This window comes from Miniopterus natalensis, chromosome 5, assembly GCF_054644295.1.
Source record: "Miniopterus natalensis isolate mMinNat1 chromosome 5, mMinNat1.hap1, whole genome shotgun sequence".
Lineage (NCBI taxonomy): Eukaryota > Metazoa > Chordata > Mammalia > Chiroptera > Miniopteridae > Miniopterus > Miniopterus natalensis.
In genome coordinates this window covers 65,617,408-65,640,359 of record NC_142085.1, presented here as the reverse complement: position 1 = coordinate 65,640,359, position 22,952 = coordinate 65,617,408, and the positions used below count along the sequence as shown (strand labels likewise).

The 22,952-nt window shown below is 35.2% G+C and overlaps 1 protein-coding gene across 1 annotated transcript in view; it reads left to right on the top strand.

Moving 5' to 3' along the window:
* The window catches only part of TRDN (triadin), a 254,454-nt gene that overhangs the window by 22,631 nt on the left and 208,871 nt on the right, over positions 1 to 22,952 (top strand). The window contains exon 2 of the mRNA XM_087817589.1: positions 13,159 to 13,368. Within this exon, the coding sequence (XP_087673715.1) occupies positions 13,159 to 13,368 (210 nt within the window). The remainder of the gene's footprint in view (positions 1 to 13,158; positions 13,369 to 22,952) is intronic.

The window sequence follows — 22,952 nt, the reverse complement described above, 5'->3', positions numbered from 1 at the left end:
CAAATGAGGATGAGAAGCTTCAAAGAGCTTACATTCTAGTGGGAGATCCAGAAACATAAACAGGCAATTGTAATATAATATGGTAGGTCCAAGATAAATGTGCAAAGAGTGTGGTCTAGAAGTGTCTAGAAGGGACATTTAGAACACCCTGGAGGTTTATATCTAGGGCTGCCTGAAAGAGCTGAGCCTTGAGCTGACTAGGACTTGCTACTATCCCTTGCAGAGATAATATACAAGCACATAAAAAAGCAGGAGAGGTCTACAGTTTTATTTGTATAACAATTCAGCTGCATAATATTGAAAAGGTTTTGATGGGAATCCTGAGACCATAACCAACCTTCAAAACATTTTTTTAGTTAAAATAGGGAAATGTATTTGTACTCCAAATAACCACCTTATGAAAAAATCCTTTTGGACCCAATGCCTGTTTAAAGAATAGCATCAAATTGTGCAAGAGATTAACAAAAATGGCATTACTGTGGCTTTTTGTAATTGGCGGTGAATGCATTAAAAACACTATGAGTTTTTCATATGAATGAAAATGCAAGATTTTGCCCACTAGGCATTCTGAACCTTGGTTGGAGAAATACATTTCTGAGTTGTTTACATCTCTTGGCTTTATTATAATGGTAGTTATGAGTGAGTTGAACACTAGTTGTGTACTTTGCCATGTAAAGTGTCTTCAAAGAAATGAACTTCTAAGCCTCCAGGACTTACATTCTCAGTTATATAATCCCAATTATCATACATATGAAAAAGTGATTTAATCTCATTACTTCAGAGCGCAATGAATTGAATGGATGGAGCTGAATTAATCCCCCCACCCAAGAGAGGCATTTTAATAAATTATGTTTATATGGAAAAATATTTATCAGTATTAACAATTAATAAATTGGGAAGGTTGGTAATAGAGGGAAAGGAGTTAGTGGTGCCTGTAGCTGTGCTAAATACACTCCTCAAAATAACCCTGTAAGATAATTTTAATGATTTTTATTTCATAGATGAATGCTGAGGTGCCGTTGCTAAGGAGGAACAAAGCCAGGATTCAATCCCAGGACTGTTCCATCTAAAGCCCACTTTTATGTCACTGTGCTATATGGCTCCCCTATGCCTAAGTAATATTTATAAAATGCTAGCTTAAGTTATCATTTATATATATATATATATATATACACACACACACACACACACACACACACACACACACACACACTTGCTTACATTTATATGTGTGTATATATTTATTTGGGACACCTCAAATAAATGTATACACACTTTAACAGCTGACAGCTCAATTTTGAAAATAAAATGTAGTTTAATAAACACTGCCTTTATAATTATTCAAAGTGTGTGTATATATATAAATTCCTGCTTTGTCAGTTACTTTTCTGGACTCAAAGAGCAGGATCGGCAAACTATTTCTGTAAAGGGCTGGAGAGAATAAATATTTTAGATGTGGTGGGATAGATGGTCTAGGCTGCAACTGCTCAACGCTGCTACTTTGTTAGGAAAACATAGACAAGACAACACATAAATGAATGGGTGTGGTTATGTTCCAGTAAAATTGAATCCTTAAGAGGGAGTAAGGGGCAAGATGGACAATGTGAAGTTGTTTCAGAGTTAGGCTGCAGACAACTCACAGTCACAGCAGAGGGAGAGGACACAGTGTGTCCCTGGTCTAACAGAGATTTGGGGTTTACTGGAGTATTTCGTTTAAAGGGATGAATATTGAAAGCTGGGGTTGCCTAAGACTTGGTGGCAGCCTTTATACTGGTGGTTTTTGTCATTGTTACAGTTAGGTCTTAGTAGATAACAGAGCCTCAAAGGTGGAGGTGTCAGTTACAAGATCTGCTGGTTTTGTGTTACCTGCATAATAGCACTTTTATTGCACCCAAGACTTTGTTAACTGGAAGATTGATTCTCTTATTGGTGCTTACTGAGCACTATAGTTTTCCAAGAACAACATCACATGCTTTCATATTCAATTGGTCTTGGTCTTGTAGGGAGGGTGGGGCAGTCCCTGATTTACATTTGCAGAGGCTGACTGGCTTGAAGACAGGTAAGGCGACACTCACGAAGTCCATCAATTGGTCCTACTCTAGCTCCCAGTGTACTGCTCCTTCCCCAAATTTTTGCCACTTAACCTGTGACATAATCTTAATATCTTTAAAAAAAACAATCTGACAAGGTCTTTTCTGATTACCCTTTCCTTTCCAAAGAACAAAAGCCATTTTTAAGAGAAGATAAAAAGAATACTTGACTACGTTTTAATTTCTCATTTAGGTTTACAAATCTATTTATGGAAAGTTCACTTAGTACCTATTCAGTCTTTCATCAGGATCCATTGCAGGGCAAATTGATTTTTGTCCCAGTCACTAATAGCTTGCTTTAGGTCATCCTCTGAGGAGGATGTGACTATAGAAGGTGCTATATGAAAAATAATAAAATACTCTTTAATAGGGGACACTACAAGAATAATGAGTTTTTAAAAAGACTTTTATTCATAAGATCTATGAAAAGTACAAATGAACAATGGAATAAATTAATGTGATTTCATTAAAATGTCCTGCTTTACATAATTAAGAGTCAGATTTTATAGATTATTCTGTTTGATGTGAAACAATGGGCAGGACACAAAGAAATGTTGCTGTTTTTCTGTACCATGCATTTCAGTGGTACTATGGAGTCCACGGATTCAAACATGGTCATTATTTTATGAATAAGAAATTGCAGTTAATACAGACAGCCTAGCCTAGTGTTGTTTCTGTATCACAGAGGCATAGTCTGGGCTGGAACCATATTCTAGACTTAGTTTTGTTTGTTTATTTTTGTTTCAGTTATCTGGCCTTCTTGCCAGAGAATGAGATTTGATCATTTGGCAACTGAGAATTCTTCAGGTGTGATTAATAAATTGAAGTGCTTGTTTGTTTGTTTTAACACTAAAAATATGTTATCCAAATAATATTAAACTATATGTTCAAATCTTGGTATTTTACATTATAACTTTTAGGTTATTTATTAGCCCTAAAATGACCCTTGCATTATAAGTGCTGAGGAAAGGAGATTTTGTTGAGTATATTTTCTTAGGATTAATCAACAAATACTACAGCCAGGATTTCATCTGTTTAATAACATTCATGCTTTAGGCATTTCTTAATTATTAGAATTTTTCTTTTTCTGGGATAAGTGAAGGAAGCAGATTTCCTTTAGAGAAACATCTTTATTGTAAATATTTTAATTTAGCAATCATTAGTTTTTTTATGACATAATTAAATTATACAAAAGCTACAACCAATAATAAAAATTTCTCTGAAAACAAAAACATTCATAAATGTTGATTTATGTGGTCTTTACATTATAGTTTATAAGTTAATAAGGCTACAAAATAGGATTATTTAAATGTTAATTACCTGTTTAAAACAATCTGATCATTCAATTCAGTGAAAGAATGAATAATTTGGACATGTAGCTGTGTTAAAATCTGACCTAATTGCAGTTACTTTAAATTTTGGTATTCTATTATTTCATTAAAATTGGTTGTGGCATGTGCCTCACTAACCTACTGTGTTTATGTGCCTATGTGCACATATGTATTTTAAAATACACACAATTCATATATATATATATATACTTTTAATCTAAAATTTACACCTAGGACTTTGCTATGGGGAACATTCCTTTATATTTACTGAGCACTACGGTTTTCCTTGAAGATTATCACATGCTTTCATTTTCAATTGGACTTGGTCATTGTAGGAAGGGAGAGGCCATACATGATTTACATTTGCAGAGACTGACTGTTTTGCAAACAGATGAGGTGACACCCATGAAGTCCCCCAATCAGCCTTATTCTACTACAGAAGGAAAATCATCAAGAGCGTTACTACCAAAAGCCATTGCTTGAATAATTTCCCAGTCTCAAGTTACCTTTTTACTTTTAGTCTCCCAAATTTCCTCAACAATTGGATTAATTCAAATTTTCATTTTTCAGAAGTTATTAATAATAATGTTCTTAGAATAAATTTAACTTAACTCTTAAAAGATAATTTTATGGTATGGTGAAGAGACCATATAATATTATTCAGGGGTTGAGTTGTGTGCCCCCAAGACCTGCCCCCCATTCACTTTGAAGTCCGAACTATCTGTACCTCTGAGTGTGACCTTATTTGGAGATGGGGTCTTTACAAAGATAGTCAAGTTAAAATTAGGTTAAAAGCCGGGGCGCTAATGCAATCTGACTAGTGTGTACAGAACAGGGAAATTTGAAGATAGACATGCACATGATGAGAATGCCACATGCACATGAAGACAGCCATCTAAAAGCCAGGGTGGGGGCCTAGAACAGATCTTTCCCTGAGGCCCTCAGAAGGAACCAGCCCTACCAACACCTTAAATTTGACTTTTGGCTTTTAGGACTTTGAAGCAATACACTTCTTTTGTTCAAGTCATCCAGTTTGTGGTTCTTTGTTATGACAGCCCTAGAAAACTGTTACAGTGTTTAACTTTTTGCCAAATGGCAAACTAACTTTCCTCTACTTTATTTTGACAAACCTCACTCATATGTCCTTCATTTTCATGCAAATGTTCTTTCTGAGTCACTGTGTCTTCTGGAATGACTGAGTTTTTCCCAGGGATTTTATATATATATATATACACACATACATACACACACACACACATATATACACACACACACATATATCTCTTCAAAATTTCTGGCTTGTGTAATAATTTTTAGTTTCCCTGGAACAGAGATGCTATGTATGCCTAAAGCAATATAATTATAATCCCTTTGTGGACTAGAATATTAACAATTATGCTTTTCTCCTGAAAACTGCCTTAAACTTTTTTTATGATCTGATTTTTTTTTATGATACGTAGCATCTTTTACAAGAGGCATATTTAATCAGAAGTAAGATGTGGAAAAGAATTGATGGCATCTTTAAAGAACCTTCTCTGATATCGAACCAAAGGGTTTAATATACAAATTTGAATATTTAATGTTTTCCTTTTGTTATAAAATGAAAAAGGAAAGTGATTTTTTTAAAGATGAGAAAAATAAGCCCTACACCGTTTCTCATTTCTCTTCTTCTAAGATAGGAATAGATATTGGACGGCAAATATCTTACAGAGAACTCTAGAGCTATGTTATTCAAGGGATGACTGCTTAGTAGTTTCTAAAAAACACATGCTTTAGGGCAACCACAATTTTCTAAAGCTTATTTTACTGAATCCTCTGTGGCGTGGTGATACTAATGCAGTTGTAATGCTTGAATACGCTTAGCTAAATAAAGCTTATGAAAATGCTCACCCCATGAAAATAACTGCTCTGAGCAACCTAAATGTCAGAAATATGAGCCTGTCAATGGTAAAATCCTATTCGTAGAAGAAATTTGAAATGATAGGATAAAGAATTTCACTGTTCCATGTAATACTGACCATCCCAACGCCTAGAGAGAACCCTGCACTGCCTCTGAGGAAGGTTGCTTCTCTCTCCCAGTGGGCAGCATGAATACCAAAGCATAGTCCACCTCATAGTAAATGCCAAGGAGGTTATTAGGACACTAGGGCCTAATTTTCCATTTATTCCTTCCTCCTTGAGGTGCTGAGGATAAAATGATTGCTCTTCTGCCCAGTAAAAATTGCCTAGTGAAGGGGCTAGATGAAAAAAGTTTAGTCATTCCTCATTTTGTTTATATTTTTCTTTTAAAAATTGTTTTGTATCAGAACTGTGATTGCCCAGAGAAGAAGCCTTTTATTAGTTGCCAATGAGTGGCATCTTCCTCACATAAAATTTAAGACCAATTTTAGGTCTGTTTAGACAAACAATTCAGAGAATGAAAATGTTAGTGACTAAGCACCACACAATACTTTGAAAACTCCGATAATGAATAGACTTCAGAAAACTGTTATCCTTAACTCCTTGTCTTATGTCAAAGAGGAGTAGAGAACGTGCCTGGCTCTATAGATGTGCGCTGCTTTCTCAGCTGTTTGTAAAACTCTGTGAACTCCTTAGAGGAAAGATTTGTATAAAGTATTATTTGTGTTTACCTAATTGCCTGCATTTTTAAAATATGGGCATGGATACATTCATGTTCTTTTCAGAAATGCATAAAGGAGATTTCTGCTCATTTAGAAGTCCTTTGAAAGGCACAGGAAGCTGCTTTTTCCCCCTATGGAATAAATGATTAAAAAGCGCACACACACAGGAAATCTAATCTCCCTCTACATCTTCAGGCTGCATTTTCTTCATGCAATATGAGTATACTCTTCATGGAATATGTGAACTCAATTTAAAAAGATGAAGATTTGAACTACACTATTTTGATCTGTTCTAAACAAATAGCTTAATAAAGATTTGGGTTCAAGTTAAACAAAATATAACAATATCTTATTACAGTGGTGCCTGATTCTAAGTATATTTTTTCCTCACTAAAATTCTTAAATATTTTACTGTATTAGAGATAAAAAAATTAATGGATCTGTTTTCAATCCAATTATGGCAATAGCATTAATTTTGGAGTAACTATAGAAAGTATCAATTCATATTACTAATAATTACAGATGCACAAAAATGGGATATTTCATTCTAATTTGTATTTTTATTTCAGAAGCTCCTGGAATACTCAAAATTAGCCATGTCCCTCCTTAATGTCCCTCAAGCACCCTTGTTCATACCCACATACATATGAAAAATATCAAGTATTTGAATTATCACAGCTTTCCCAATAAATGAGTGGAAACACCCTTATAAATAGAAAATGCAGGTCTAATTTTCTTTACATTAAAATATATCAAAAAGTAAACTAGGTTGATTCATAAACACTTGCCTAAAAAGTTATCCAGAGAGCAAATTAAAAAAAATAGATTTTAAGTTCTTGTATTTTCTTAAATTTCCTGGAAGTAGCTGATGGCAATGTGAGAAATCCATCCTTTTATGAGTAAAATTTTAATCAGATGCTTTACATGAAGTCCTTATTATTACTGAATACATTTACATGAAAAAATATGAATATGTTGTATGTTTTTTTAGGAGGTGGACTGTCACACTTTCTTAATGAAACTAAAGTAGAAACCATGTTGACACCACAATGGTAGGATTATCACTCCATGTGGGGTAAAGTAGCTGTAGATGATTAATTCTTAAGGAAGAAAGTGAAAACACAGATTAGACTCAACAAATCATGGAAAGCTAATGATTTTGAAGCATTCAGTTTAGTATTATTTTTCCAAATTGAAATAACATGTCATTACTCAAGACTTTTCTATTTCAGTGGGTTTGTGAATCAATGTCAATGGGGCAATTTAGCCCCCCACTGGGGCTAGGTGAAGTATTTCATTTATGTATATTTGGTCTAGGAAGAAGATGTGTCAACCCATACAAAAAATACTATAAAATTAATTTTTAAAGATACTGAATATAGCTCATGAATCTTATATCTGTCTTATTTGTATCGTATTTGATAAGAACCAGAGTCTAACTTCTATTTGCCTGAATCTGAATCCATAGACTTTGAGAGATTTTCTGTAGTTTCCATCCCCAAACTTCAATCTCATAAAATCAGACAGACCCTAAAGTGGCTTATTTTCTTGCATGAGACTTCTTGTGTTCATGCAGTGAACATGGATTATTTTCCTAAAAAACAAAAATCTGATGGAATCTGCCAAAATCATTGTCACTAAAGAAAGAGTCATTTCATGGGATTTGTTGATTAATTTCCGTCCCTAAACTATCCCATTATATGTAATGCCCACTGACATTTTGATTTAGGCAACTTGGATATGTACTGGTAAGGAATCATGGCCATGGTTTTCATTTATTTTTTAACATGAAAGATATAGCTCTATTAAAATAGCTATGATTATTGAGCTTAATATATAGTAATATTATTTTGAGCAGTTTTTAAATAATCAAATAGAAATATGCATTCTATGAACTGAATTATATTCTCCCACATTCATATGTTGATGCCCTAATTCCCATTGTGATAGTACTTGTGAAATGGGGACTTTGGGAAATAACTAGGTTTAAATGAGGTCATGAGGGTAAGAGCCCTCATGATGGGATTCATTCCCTTATAAAGAGAGATACCAGGAAGCTAGCTAGCATCCCCCCCCCCCCCAATCTCCCTCTCTCTGCCATGTAAAGACACAATGAGAAGGTAACCATCTGTGATCCAGAAAGAGAGTCCTTACCAGAATCTACCATGCTGGCACTCTGATCTGAGACTTCCAGCTCCCACAATTGTGAAAAAAATAAGTTTCTGTCATTTAAGACACCTAGTCTGTAGTATGTTGCTATGTCAGGCCCAGCTGACTAAGACGGTGCATCATCACACGTACGTAAGTCGATCATCGGCGTTCTCATTCATCTGTACATTTGTTCTGCCTAATCCGGTTGCAGGCACCTCTCCCAGCTTTCAGAGATTTTTTAAAAACCTTCAGAGATTTAACAACTTTAATAACATCTGACATTCTAGTTCTAATAGTTTCAGTGGAAAGAAGTGTCTCAGCTAAATTATTGACATTATTTAGCAAGTACATGCTTTTTTTCAGTTAAAGAGATTGCATATCTTTTCCTCTACCCTACTACTTTCCTCCTCTGTTGTAGCCTTAATTGTTTTGACCAGCTAAACTTCCCACTACTTATGACATGCACCTGAACAGGTATGCTTTTACATCAGTAACATAGCTCTCATCTCAACATTTTCTCATGTCATAAAAATATATTTTGTTTTATATTTCATTTCCTTTCCTGGTTAGAGGTTACTGTGTACTGTACACCCTTCTACATGCAGAAATATTGAGGTTATTTAACACAACACTTTTTAAAGCTGATTTCCTTTAACAAAATTTATGAAGTTTTCACATTATAGTAAGTGTTTATTGGGCCTCGCTGTGTAAAAAGTGTTTTGCTAAGTGCTATAAAAGGATAGATGACTTGTTTCCAACATAGAGTCATGTTGAAAAACAGACAAAGGGCTACACAAAAGTCAGAATAATCTTATCTGTGACATTGTGTTATCAGAAAATATTATAGCATCACAGGTAAGAACAGTAGTGTTCATTTAAAAAGATCAAGGAAATAGCATTATAGAGTTGACATTTGAGATGATTCTTGAAAGAGGAGTTGGATTTTAGCAGTGGAGTTTTAATAAAACAATCTTTTTAATATAAAAAAATCATCAGAAATCCTTTCCCACTTTAGATTGGTAAAACAATACATTTTACCTGTAATATGCTAGAAGTTCAATGCATTTTGTTTCAAAAAAATGAATTTGGGTTATGCACTCATTGCTTTTCATCTTTAAATTCAGTTTGCTATTTGTAGGAAAACTAGTATCTGAATGGAGAATAAGTTACTAAGTTGAAAATGAATGTTCAAAAGGGAGGGGAGACTGGGCTTACAGTAGCTAATACAAGAAGAGACATCTTACAGTAAGGACTATTAGAAAGTGGGCTAGCAGACCACTGTGCAGCACCACGACCAGGGAGGGAGTCCCTGCCTCTCACTGACCTAGAACAAGAGCAAACTCTTTCTAGTAAGAGCACCTCAATGTCAGCAACTCACCTTGCAAACCCCAAACACATCTTTTCATTAAGAAACGTGACAAAATAGCCACTAAAGAAACAAGAGTAAGATTTGAGATTTTCTTTTTAAAGTGAAAATGATTTTTAAAAGAAGCTGTATATTTTGATCATTCTGGCTGATCACTCCTCATCACACAGTAGATGAAGGCAAATAATTATTTTCCTACCTAGCAGGAGCCAGAAGGTCAGTTAGAACTCTTAATGGCTGGTAATGTGAACACCACCAAATCAAAGCAGTTGTTAGTTACACTGTCATGTAATTGCAAAATCCAGAGATAAACCTGACTAAACACAGCTGAATCCATGAACCTCCCTAGTGGTACCTGAACCCTGCCACTTTCTGTGCTGCAGCAGACTGTCCAACTTGTGGGCTAGAGGGCCACTGGTGGATCCCACCAGCTTAGCAACTCTTGTAGACAGAAAATGTCCTCCAACAGTTGCACAAATAATGTGGAGGTCTCTGATTACCCCATCCTTTCACTGTCACAGGCAAGAGGGAGTGTTGTGAATAATCAGGCTTGTCTTAAAGGCCCATTCCTATGGCTGGGGATTGGGCAGTGTTCCTGTTCTAGTCTCACCACTAGAAACAGCATTCACATGCTGTTAGAGTGGAGGGAGAGGGTGGGCAGAAAGCAGTGCTCAGTGATGTACAAAATAGTACACATCTCTTCACCTCAGCAGGTAGATTAGGTGGCCAACTCATTCTATTAACTATCATTACAATGATCACATCCTGCAAAATCTGGAAGAAAGGTGAAAATATAGAGATTTCATTAAAATTGGCAAGGGACCAGTTTCTGGTTTGAGAACAAAGCAATTTTTACCTTGAAAGTGAATAGTGTTTTTTTGTTGCTGTTGCTGTTTTGTTTTTTTTAAATATGCCTAGAATCTGGGTTCTTCTAAAAATGACTCTAGGTTATTTCTTAACTTCTATCTATCATCTATCTATCTATCTGTCTATCTATCTATCATCTATCTATCTATCTATCTATCTATCTATCTATCTATCTATCTATCTATCATCTATCATCTCTATCTATCTATCTATCTATCTATCTATCTATCTATCTATCTATCTATCTATCTATCTATCTATCTATCTATCTATCTATCTATCATATCTATCTATCTATCTATCATCTATCTATCTATCTATCTATCTATCTATCTATCTATCTATCTATCTATCTATCTATCTATCTATCTATCTATCATCTATCTATCTATCATCTCTATCTATCTATCTATCTATCTATCTATCTATCTATCTATCTATCATCTATCTATCTATCTATCTATCATCTATCTATCTATCTATCTATCTATCTATCTATCTATCTATCTATCATCATCTATCTATCATCTATCATCTATCATCTATCTATATCTATCTATCATCTATCTATCTATCATCTGTCTATCTATCATCTATCTATCTATCTATCTATCTATCTATCTATCTATCTATCTATCATCATCTATCTATCATCTATCATCTATCTGTCATCTATCATCTATCTATCATCAGCTATATCTATCTCTCATCTATCAATTAGAATATGTAGGATTATTTATTTATTTTTATAAACTGCCATGATATATTTTGCTTCTGAAAATCTGTTTTCATTCAGTTTATAGATACTTGTAGAAAAACATAATTTAGTTGTCATAGATATCTATGTATACAGTACATACGCATTCTGCAAAAAATAGAATGGCAAAATATGTGAATTAAAAGATGGAACATGAAAGGTACAACTTAGTGAGTTTTCATAACAAAGGCAACACAATTTACATTAAGCAAGATAACTTTCAAATTGCTTGTGGTGTTGCAGTTGATACTCAGAATATATTTCTATCACCTTTGAGTCTTCATTAAATCTTAAGTGGAAATTTTGAGGATGTGAGGACAAAGAAAATATAAAAAAAGTAAAAATCATTTACTGTATTATTTTCATCTATTTAAAATATTGTAACATAACTGTTGGCAGAATTATAAGGTGAAATAAAATTTGAAATTTATATACATATGTAATTGGTTATTTAAAAAATCATATTTAACTCTCTGATCAAGAAAAGAAAACATATATAGAAATTCTAGTTCCTTTAAAATTGTCTGTCTTTTTAAAATGTGATGAGGATTCAACTAATTTGTATCAAATCTCCGTAAATTTATTCTTTCAGTTTCAAGATACCAAGCAGGTGCATATAATATTGTCTACAGAAACACTCTCTAATACAGTTCACTGAAGTGAATCAGAAGGGCAAAAGCAATTTTTCCAGTGTTCTCCATATAGCAGTAGTAGGAAGCCTTCCAGAAGTTAAAAAACTGGAGATTAGCAACATATCAACTTTCAGGTGGGCCTCTCTTAAGCACTTATAATTCACTTACTCTCTTGCAAATTACTATTCCGAAGGTTTGATTCACTTGCAGCCCCACTTGGGTCTTAAATCACATTTCAAAGCACTCCTATCATTCATCCGTTTTCAGAACTGCCATTAGAAGTGATGGGAATTTGGCACAAAAATCAATGAGAGGATATGATATGAGTTCTTTCTAATTTTTCCTTCTTGGAGCACCATCTCAAGTGCAGTCTGTGAAGTCTGTTTTCAAAGGTATTTTTCCACCTTGCTATCATTTCAACTAAATTGAGTTCATGAACTTGGGATATATATTCATGTCGGTTTTCAGAAAAGAAAGGAGATTCATAGTCACTATTGTGAATTTTTACCTAAAGTCATTTAAAAATTTTAATTAAATCATTTTAATACTGACATTCCATATCAGCTTTTTAATCTTTTAAAAACATGGCCTTAGGTTTACCATTTTCATCTAAAAATAGTTGTATTTAGTTGTTTCTGGGTGGTAAGATTATAAAGGATTGCCTGTCTATTTTGCTATTTTTTATATTTTTACAATTTTCTCTCATGAACATGTAGACTCTTGAAGGCAGGAATAAAAAAGTTACTAGATATAAGGTTTTCCCACATTGTTCTCTTAGATCTTCTGTGCTCCTTCACAAATAAAAATGAATGGCCTCAATAAAAGGGTCAGTTATGCAGTTAAACCAGGATAGCTAGAAGGAATTTCATCCACTTAAACTATTTTATTACTGATTTTGTTTCTCTCCCAGAGGAGATATTTCTGCTCGCATTCAGAACTGACATATGAGCCTAAATAAAGAAAAAAGATATTAAAAATCAACTTGACCAAAAAATCCATTGACCATGATGGTAGTGGATATAGGAGGTGGTAAGGGAAAGGCAAAAACGAATTAAGGCGATGGAAAGGTTTGTGGCCTGGATGGCACCATTTGTGGAACTTGGTATACAGGAATGTTGATTATCAGAGCATATGGGTTTCAGGCAGGAGGGTAAATGCTGAGGAAGAGATAATGTGGCAGTGGGCAGAGAGGTATGACCCTGTCACTAAAGAGGTTGTTCTGCTACAGAAAATGGTATAAGCACTTACATATACTTGCATAACCTTTATTATTGTTTTCTTCTTGTCATTAATATTTGATGTGAATTCTAAATTGCAGTTCCTCTTTTTGAATGTTTGGTTAGGAAATGCATCCACTACTACAACCGTTATAGACAACAAAAATGGATCTGTGCCCAAATCCCCTGGAAAGGTGCTGAAGAGGACAGTCACAGAAGACATCGTGACCACATTCAGCTCCCCGGCAGCCTGGCTTCTAGTCATTGCTCTGATAATCACATGGTCAGCTGTTGCCGTTGTTATGTTTGATTTAGTGGATTACAAAAACTTTTCAGGTAAGATCCATGAAATTTGGTTTTAAATTGATATAAACAATGTTCTTCTCAGTTCTAGCTTTGTTTCCCTTCACCTCAACTTAATGTGATAAGTAAAGCGCCCCGCAAATGTGCTTTTTAGTCACTGAAGTCTAGTTCCCTTCTTTGCTTTTACCTTCTATTCTCCTTCGACTGATATACTCATTGATTTCAGATGAAATATATTTTCTTATTTGTAGAGCTGAACAAAGGCTGAAAGTTGCAATTTCATGAAGATAATGATTAAAAAGGTTGGGTGGATACTTAGTTTTGGAACTGGAACTTTATCAACCATTAATAAAGGGCAATGTTTAGTTTTTACAATCTTTAGGTAATATAAGATGAAAGGAAAAGCTTTTGGACAAATGGAAAATAGTGTAAAGTATTTTTAAGTCCCCCTACCATCTGGCTTCAAGCTTTCTTTGCAGAAAAACTCTTTGCTCCTCCCACCAAAACACCCTATTTTGAGTTCCTGAAAATAAAGGATATTAAAAGGATTTTCCCAGAATGACTTATAATGAGATATTATATATATCATGTGTTTTGGAGTAAAATAGGAATAGCACAAGTGAAGAAAGATAGATTTTCATCATGGCAATTCAATCTCTGAGAATATTGTTCATCTCTTTGTTCAAAGCCTTTTTGTATTTTTAAAATTATATTTATCTATTTTCTCATTCACATGCTCTATTGACTGTGCATTCCTTGAAGGAAGGAATTAATCAAGCATTTGATAAATATTAAATAAATAGTTGAATGAGTTTTTGCTTATCACTTTTGACCACAAGCAAGACTGTTTTATTAATCTATTAAAGATCTGCTTCATATTTGTACCACTCACCCCTCATTTTCTTTCTTCAGTAGTAGAGGAATCAGTAGGATCCAGAAGCTATAATTACTGAATGTTGTATTCCATATACTCATTCTATTTTTCATTATGGGCTTTCATGCATTAAACAATTACTTACCAAGAATCTACTATATGTGCCAGAAAATGGCTATGTTAAGAGAAATACAAATATCAAGTTGCAAAGTCATAAAATTGTATCATTTTGGTTTATTGACATGGAGTTGTATCTGAGGTGCCCACTGTGCCATTGGTAGATGGGCAAAAGCAAGCATCATCTAACAGCAAGAGATGTGTCGATGGTATCAATCTAGGCAAAAGGGGCTATTCATCCAGAGCCCTGAACCTCTGCTCTAAATAGGCTGTAATTTTGGTATATTGTGTAATGCAGACTCTTAAAAGGATAAACCCTAGAGCTGTCCATAATATAAAATTATGACCTAGAATTTTAAATAAAAAACAATTAGTTATATTACTCTAGAAGATTTTATTTCCCTTGAGCCTATGTTGACTGTGCAATTTCATCTTTTTTTCCCTTTCTTAGACTTTAATTCATTTAAATTTTAAAACCAAACATGATCATAAAATACAGTCCTTTAATGTTTACTAAAGGTGTTAAGAACTGCATGTAAATCTAATATTTGTAAAGTTAATAATTTAAAAATGCATTACAGAACTTCTGTTTAAAGGAATTTTTTCTTAACTACTTTATAAAATGAGCAGCCACCTATTAGACTTCCAGATTACATTACTTAAAAATGTAGGACACACTTTTAATCCACAGTAGAAGTTCCTTGGACCACTGTAATTAGGTGCTATGGATAATTCCTATATTACTGGCATTTCATCTGCTAGGGAAAAAAATAGCCTCTGTACTACTACTACTTCATTTATTCTTTTAAGAAATGTTTATTAAGCACATCTTCTATGTGAGATCTCCTCCTCTAATTTTCTATATTTATTTATGACCTAACCAGCTATCCATTCCCTGTAAAAAGAAACCCGCACGTCATCTTTTAAATATGCTTGGCATCTGATTAGTCACCATGCTCCATGACACTCACTCCATGCCCCGTAAATTTGCTCCTTTCTCTTATTACCACCACCTCCTTTACTGCACTTCAGACCTTGATTCTCTCTTTAGGGGATTAATGCAATTTCTTCTTGTCTCTCCCATCCAGTCTCTCCCCTTTAACATTGCTCCAAAGGAATCTGCCTAAAACATAAAGTTCATCAACTATTTCCTATTGCCTAATTACGAATTCCTTGGCACGATATTTAAGTCCTTGGCTTAGTTCTTTATTTTCTTCTTGTAATTCAGGTCATGCACCTTGTTTTCCCATCATATCACTACTGTTCTTCTCTGTTCTTTTTTCTCTAAGAAAAACATACTTTCACTGCACACTGCCTCTGCTTATACTGTTCCTCCCTCCCAGCCCTGCCTAGACAGTTGAAAGTGTATGAAAGTAGTTAGGAATGTGAACTCTGGTGTTGGAATTCCCTGGAATTAAGTCCAGACCTTACCGCTTTCTAGCTGTGTGATATTAAAAAAGTCACTTAGTCTTTCTCTGTCTCAGTTTCATCACCTATAAAACAGGGATAATAATAGTACCTATGCAATAAAATTGAGAAAATTATATAAGTGAATATGTTTAAAGTACTTAGAACAAAACCTAGTTATTATAAGCACTGTACAAATATGAATATCACTAGTAGAGAATCATTCCTCAATTTTCTACCTAGGAAACTTTTATTCACCCTTCAAGACCTGCCGCTTCTGTTGTGAAACATTCTCAGACTTCCTTAGATTTCTCTGTACTGTGCTTTCATTCCTTCATACCTTATGGGCACCTGTATTAAATCAGTTAATACATTGTATTACAAGGATATGTTCACTGATCTATCTCACTCCGAAACTTAAACCTCTCCAAGGAAGGGACCGCCTTATATATCTCTGAATATGCGTGCCTGTCACATAGTAGGTGTCCTGCTACCTGTTGCTTAAAGGAATGAATAATGCTGACAGTGGGATTTTAAAACAGTTTTTTACATTATGAAGAAACAATATACCATAAAAAATTTCATTTCAATCAGTCAAACTGTTTTTGAACAACTTTAAAAATTAATAAATTTAATAAAATCAGAATGTAAAAATAATAAAATGTTTATAAGATGAAATGCTGTTTGTTACATTTGGTAAGGTTATCTATTGTCGCATAATAAATTACCTCAAAACTAGGTGGCTTAATACAACAATAAATATTTTTTACTTCCCACAGTTTCTATGGGTCAGGAACTGGGACTGGCTTAGCTGGGTGGTTCTTGCCTTTGGGCATACCTTGAGGCTTTCGTGAAGATATATGCTAGGACTGTGACATCTGAAAGAGTTTCTGGGGTAGTGGAACTATTGACAAGATGTCTCACATGGCTGCCAGTTAATGCTAGTGTGTCCCCACACCATGGCAGCTGCTTCCTCCAGTGTGAGCGATTCAGGAGAGAGCAAGGTAGATGCCACAATGCCTGCTAGGATGTAGACTTAGAAACCACACACTTTTGTTTCTGCAAAACCCTTTTGGTTACCCAGATTAGTCCTATTCCGTGTTGGGAGAGATGGCGCAAAGGCGTGAGTACCAGCGTGCAAGGGTCATTCAGGGCCATTTTGGAGGCTGGCTGCCAACCACATCACCCTTGGAAAATTGCACTGCTAAGTTATACGCCTTTAGGTAAATGCTTACATATGAGGATGTGCCATACAAAACTCTAGTTGACAAAGGGAGTTGTAATTACAAGAGGTGCAAAAGAGGAAGGTGATGTGCTAAGATGACTCACAAGGCCATATCCAGGAAGATAAATATTCACTGATGGATTTGAAATAAAAAAATAATCACAAAGCTGAAATCTTATAGGAGAAATGTATAAATTCTTTAAACAAGAAGTTCAAATACTTTTAGGCAACTGAAATTTGAATGATCAATTTCTAGAACCCAAAGAATATAAGTTTAAGGAATTTGTATAATTATAGTACAGAAAACCTCATATTAATCTTTGGTTGGATGGGACACATCCATTCATATTAAAATTCTACTTTCTCTGCTCTATTTAGCAAGTTCAAGCCTGCCTTTTTTATGTTGATTCTTCACAGAAAAAATAATTTGCTTCAGCAAGAGTTTCAAAATGTGAAAGGTACTCTTATGTCGCTAATATTATTTTAATTGATACAGTTCAAACATTTACTAAGGATTAATGTTATGATGATGATGAATCTTTTGTACCACATAATAGTCTTTGAAATATGTATTGCTAATGTTTATAAAAAAAGCTAGTGGTATAAGAAAGCACAGTGGAAATACCTCTGAAGGCCAAAGAGTAAAGGCGGCTGTCCTTGGGCTCTAAATTACTCTCTGGCACTTTAGAAAAGTAGGTAGAGGCTTTGAAGGCATTAAAAAGTATTCATAGAGAGAAAGAAAAATAACTTTTCGTAAACAAGTACTATACTGGATTGAGAAGAATGATTCTCCTCTGAGCAACTTTCACAATTCCTTATTTTCTGAATTTGATCTGACTTACCTGAACATAATCTGCTTGTGAGATGCTTTAGAACTGGGTTTTATGTGCTTCTTTCAGAAGATTTGGGTTCACTCTACAACTCTATAACCTACAATCGAACATGACTTAGGAACTTATATTTCCTTGTCCATGAAATGCAGATAGCATCTTGCTTTCTGGTCTGGAAAATATGTGACTTTGATTCTTGTTATCAAATAAGACAAATTATAGGACACCAAAACAGACATTAGAAAAGAGACTTTACCCACCCTTCATTTTTTATTAAATATAATGTCCAAAGTATATTCAAACAGTACTATGGTGTATCTGTCAGAGTTTGCTCAAAGTAGAATCCCCATGAGTGATACAGAATAGGGGACTTACGATATGGCCTATGAAGGCTGCTGCAAAGTCTGGGCTGGGTCAGAAGTCAGCAAGATGGAATTTGGTGTAAGAAAGGAAAAATGTCTTTTTCTTCTACCCTTCTAAATTTTGGAGTGGGGCCCCTTTAACAAAAGAGAAAAGCATTCAGAATTATTTGATATATGTTTTATGTGACACTGGAGACTTCATAAGGAAAGAAAGGCCTTAAGAAGCAGTTAAACTTGAGCGTTTTTATCCTAGGTTTGATGAAGAGTGAAAAGTGGTGGAAAATTGCAATAGGACAAAAACAGTTGTGAGCTAAGTGTTGTAAATTGGGGCAAACAGCAAGGCCTGTTCATTTGATTCTTCTGGGCCTTTTGGGAGATAAAGATGCTCCTTTCCTCAGAGTAGGCAGCCGGTACCTCTCACAGGAGGGGTCTATAATCTGCTTCAGGGGGAGATCAGAAAGTCCTTCTAGTACCTGCCATTCCTCAAATTCCTTCAGCTGAATAAATTCAAAATGCCAACGTGCCAGATTTGGGGATATGGTGTCCTGCACCCCATCATTGGAAAGGGCAGATGGAAATAGAAGAGGGGTAACTAAGGACAAACCGGAACTGACCAGGACAAACTGGAACACTTGTTTGACGCTCACCACCTCGTGATGAAACAGATGAGCTGCAGGATAAATCGGAGCCGTCACCAAGGGCTCCGCAGGAGCGCCTGGCAGGGTTTGGAGATGCTGAGAGAGGCGGTCCAGCGGGAACTGGAGGCTCGCTGCTGACGGCCGCCGCAGGGAGGGCCAGAGAGAATGCGCAGGAGCTGCAGCAGCGCCCGCCCCACATCAACCCCAGAGAAGAAGCAGGGCTTATTCCTTCCCTTTTGCCTTCCAGAACTCATGCAAATTTCTCTTGTGCCCAGCTTACCTGGAAAGTACTTGTAAAGGAATTTAGGGCCATCAGTTGCAGCTTAGTGATTTGACAAGCATGCAAAGTCACCGTGTAGGATGACGATAATTTATCATCCAAAACAGGGATACTTGTAAAGTGAAACGAATAGCTATTAATATTGATTTCAGGACCACAGGCACAAAGCAAGATGTCTGATCACCCAGCTATTATCCACCCTGCGTTTCGTTCTCACCTGGAAGATGAATTTCTTTAGAAACTCCAAGTTACGAGTGATGGGAGATGGCGAGGGAGTCAGGACGACGTTACTATTTTAGTAATTGAGGCTAGGGGATCACAAAGGTTGCTGGAGGTCTTGTTCCCAAGCTTCTGCAGACCTACCAGGAAGCCCTTCTGGAAATCAGAGAGGTGACCCGATGCTATAATAACTCTTCCAGGACCAAAATTTGTGGGATTTGGCTGAAATTCCTTACAACTTCTTTGCTTTATTTATAAAGAGACAACTTTTTCTCTAAGCAATACATATGAACAAGTAAGATTTCTAAAGAAATGACTACAAACCTAGACATTAGTGGGTGTTCTGATTTCCCTCTCGGTCAGAATGTACAGGGGGGGAAATTGGAGTAGCTCTTGGTTTTTCTTGCCTAAAGATGAGGCTGATTTATGAGCACCCTCATTCTAAGAAAAAAATCATTATATGGCTGTACCAGGTGGTCTCAAATCACATTTGGTAATTTTTGCATGCATTCTACAAAACATACTTATTTCAAAACAATTTCGTAGGAATTAGATAAGCTAATCTATGTAAAACATATGTGCCTGGCACCTAGGAGGCACTCATTAAATGTAGCTTGAATTTGAATCTTATTACCAGGAAGTAAGATCAGTAATTTGAGAAGAGAGCCAGCAAGGACATGATAGTAGAAAGCATCAATTTCTTATGAAAGTCTAGCAGACATCTCTTGATGTGCCTTTTAAATAGATTTTCTAATGAGGTGTGCCATTTATCTACTGCTCTTGGAAATTAATTTCCCTGATTTTTTTCCCCTGGCACTTAGCCCAGTTAAGCAGGTGCACTGTTTGTCAGACTAAGTTTAGAGGGTAAAATGATTCAGGTAAGACCCCAAGTCGGTCAGAATGTATGAATTTAACATTTAACAGTTATGTATATATGTATATTTATAGGTATGTGTGTGTCTGTGTGTGTATAGAGATATATGTGTGGCTGTGTATATATGAATATGTAATGACATTTCAGGAGACTTGGGATATTGAGCCACTAAAGGCACCATTTTAGACTTTATCAGTTCTTGTGTGTACTGAGTTTTCAAGAATGGTTGACATTTTTGTGCTGCTTTTTCTGACTCAAGCCTTATCTCGTATTCCACATTTTCTGTTCAATGATCCAGGGCTGTTTGGTGCTCTTGGTCACTAAACCCAAAAGGATGCATTTCATTACACAGTTCCAATCTGCTTATAAATACCTCAAGGAAGCAGAAAGTTCTGTAGTGTAAAGATTCCCAGATCCCAAAGTTTGTTGATTCTTCATGGAACAAGAGGGGAAAACAGAGAACAATTTATTCATTTTAAAGAAATGTTATAAATTTTATTGTTCCTGCATTTTTGGTCTTAAAATGCCCTTTTGAAATTATGATAAGAGAAATATTGTTCATGTGGCTGTTTTAAAATGCCATTCATTTTTTACATATATATATTTATTTATTTATTTTACAAAAGTTGGTAATTCTGTGTTGGACCCAGGTTTGTGTTGGTTGTCAGTTTGAGGTAAAAAATCTAAAAGTATGATACCAATGCTCTCTATCACTCGTTTAAACCTTAGTAAGTGAAACCTTATATTGGGATTTATAAATTTATTTATATAGATGGATACAATTATAAATCATAGCCTATGTTAATACTCACTGTTTGATAGACCAGCTATTATACCTTTTTCAGTGTTATACTTTAAATTCATTTCCTTAAAAAAGGCTTTGCTGAACTTTCAATGAAAATCAAGTTACTCTATCATAATCTCTCATTATATTTTTTACTCTTTACTCATAGCACTTATTCCAAGTTTTATATATTTAATTGGGTCTGATTATTTAATATCTCTCTTCACTGATCTTCTAGGTTTATAAAAAGAATAGTTTTGTCCATTTCATTTACTTGATTTTTTTCTAGTGTTTATAAATGTTTAGCACACAGTATGTGCTCAATAAACATATTAATAAACATTAAGGTAAAATAATAAATGAATAAAGAAGCACATAAGTAAAGGAAAGGGCAGTAGAATTTTTTACACTCTGAATCTTGAGTAATAAGCATAGTATTCCTTTATAAAATATTAGTTTATGATAATCTTGATAGAGTTAGAATTTACATTTACAATGCCTTTTAAACATCTGTTTCCCTGATTGGACCATGAACATCTCAAAGGTAAAAATAGTCTTATTCATCTTTATATTTCTGTTGCCCTGCTTACTGCCTGACAGGTATCATTCGATACAATTTGTATGATTTAAACAGAAATTATTTGCTAAGCATATATAGCAAGCAAAAAAACAAAACAAGCAAAAAACCTGCACACAAATGAGCAAACCACAAAACAAGAAAAACAGAATGCATGACTTTCAAGACAAGATCCAAGGTAGTCGAATATAGGCTCGGGGGCCGGAATACTGGGTTAGAATACTGGCTCCACCTATTAGTAGCTGTGCAACCTTGTGGGAATTTACTACCCTCTGCTCTGGTACCATCTGGTGCAGGCAGAGGCTCATGAGCAGAATCAGAAGATGATTAAGACCCTTGTTCTGCCATCCCATGGAGTGGCTCAGACAGAAGCAGATGGGCAAATCTAGAGACCCTTCCTCCTAGTTGCTCTTTCGTTTGATAAGGAAAGCGTGAGGCATGAGGACAGCCATATAGCTGCGGGGTGTAACTCATTTGAGAATGGATGCCATACAGTCAGAATTGAGGTGCCAAATACCCAAGGGGACACTGGAAATGGCAGTTTATACTCTGGCATTTGGAGACTCTGAGAGAAGGTGAGATCATATACTGAGCCTGATGCTGAGGGGAGGGGAAGCTGCCCTCTGCGGCTCGCAAACTTGGAAGAGCCTCTGGATTATTCTAGATTCAAAGGCAGTCTTGCTTGTTTCTCCACATAGACATTTATTAATTGCCAGGCACTGTGCTTTGTGATTTGAATATATTATCTCATATAATACTCATAGCACCTCATCAGGTATTATTACTCTTATTGTCGCTTTACAGTTCAGCAAACTGAAGCACAGAGTACTTTGAGATCCTCTCCCACCCCCTGCTATATAATACTGTTTGTCAGAACTGGGTATATTATAAATTGGAGTATGAGAAAATGGAATACAAGGATAACTGGCATGAGGAGTTGAAGTCTTGATTTAGAATAGTGACTTTGGGAAAGCAGACATCTCAATTTATTTTATTAACATGGCAAAAGTTGATTTTCTGAACATCACACAGCTGTTTAGGTGGGGGAAGCGCCAGGACTAGCCAGAGGTTCAGAGGTGTGTAAAGAACTCACCTTGGGTATAACATTTAAGAGTACTCTGGAAAATTCATGAATTAAAATAAAATAATATCTTAATGCAATATTTAACAATTCAAAATTAATGCAAAAATCTGTACTGACAAAATGCCAAAATTTTAAATGAGGACAGGACCATTTTTACTGACTTTTCCTTTGTTTCTGATTCCAGAATGGTTGGGGGACTTGAACTAGAATGGTATCAGTCTGAGTTCTGAGCCCGTGCTTGTAACCATTGTTTGCTGATGTTTCTCAGGATAGGAAAGATAAAGAAGCGTCAAGTGTAACTTAAAGAATATAAGACTGATGGTCAAAGATAATGGTGAAACCATGG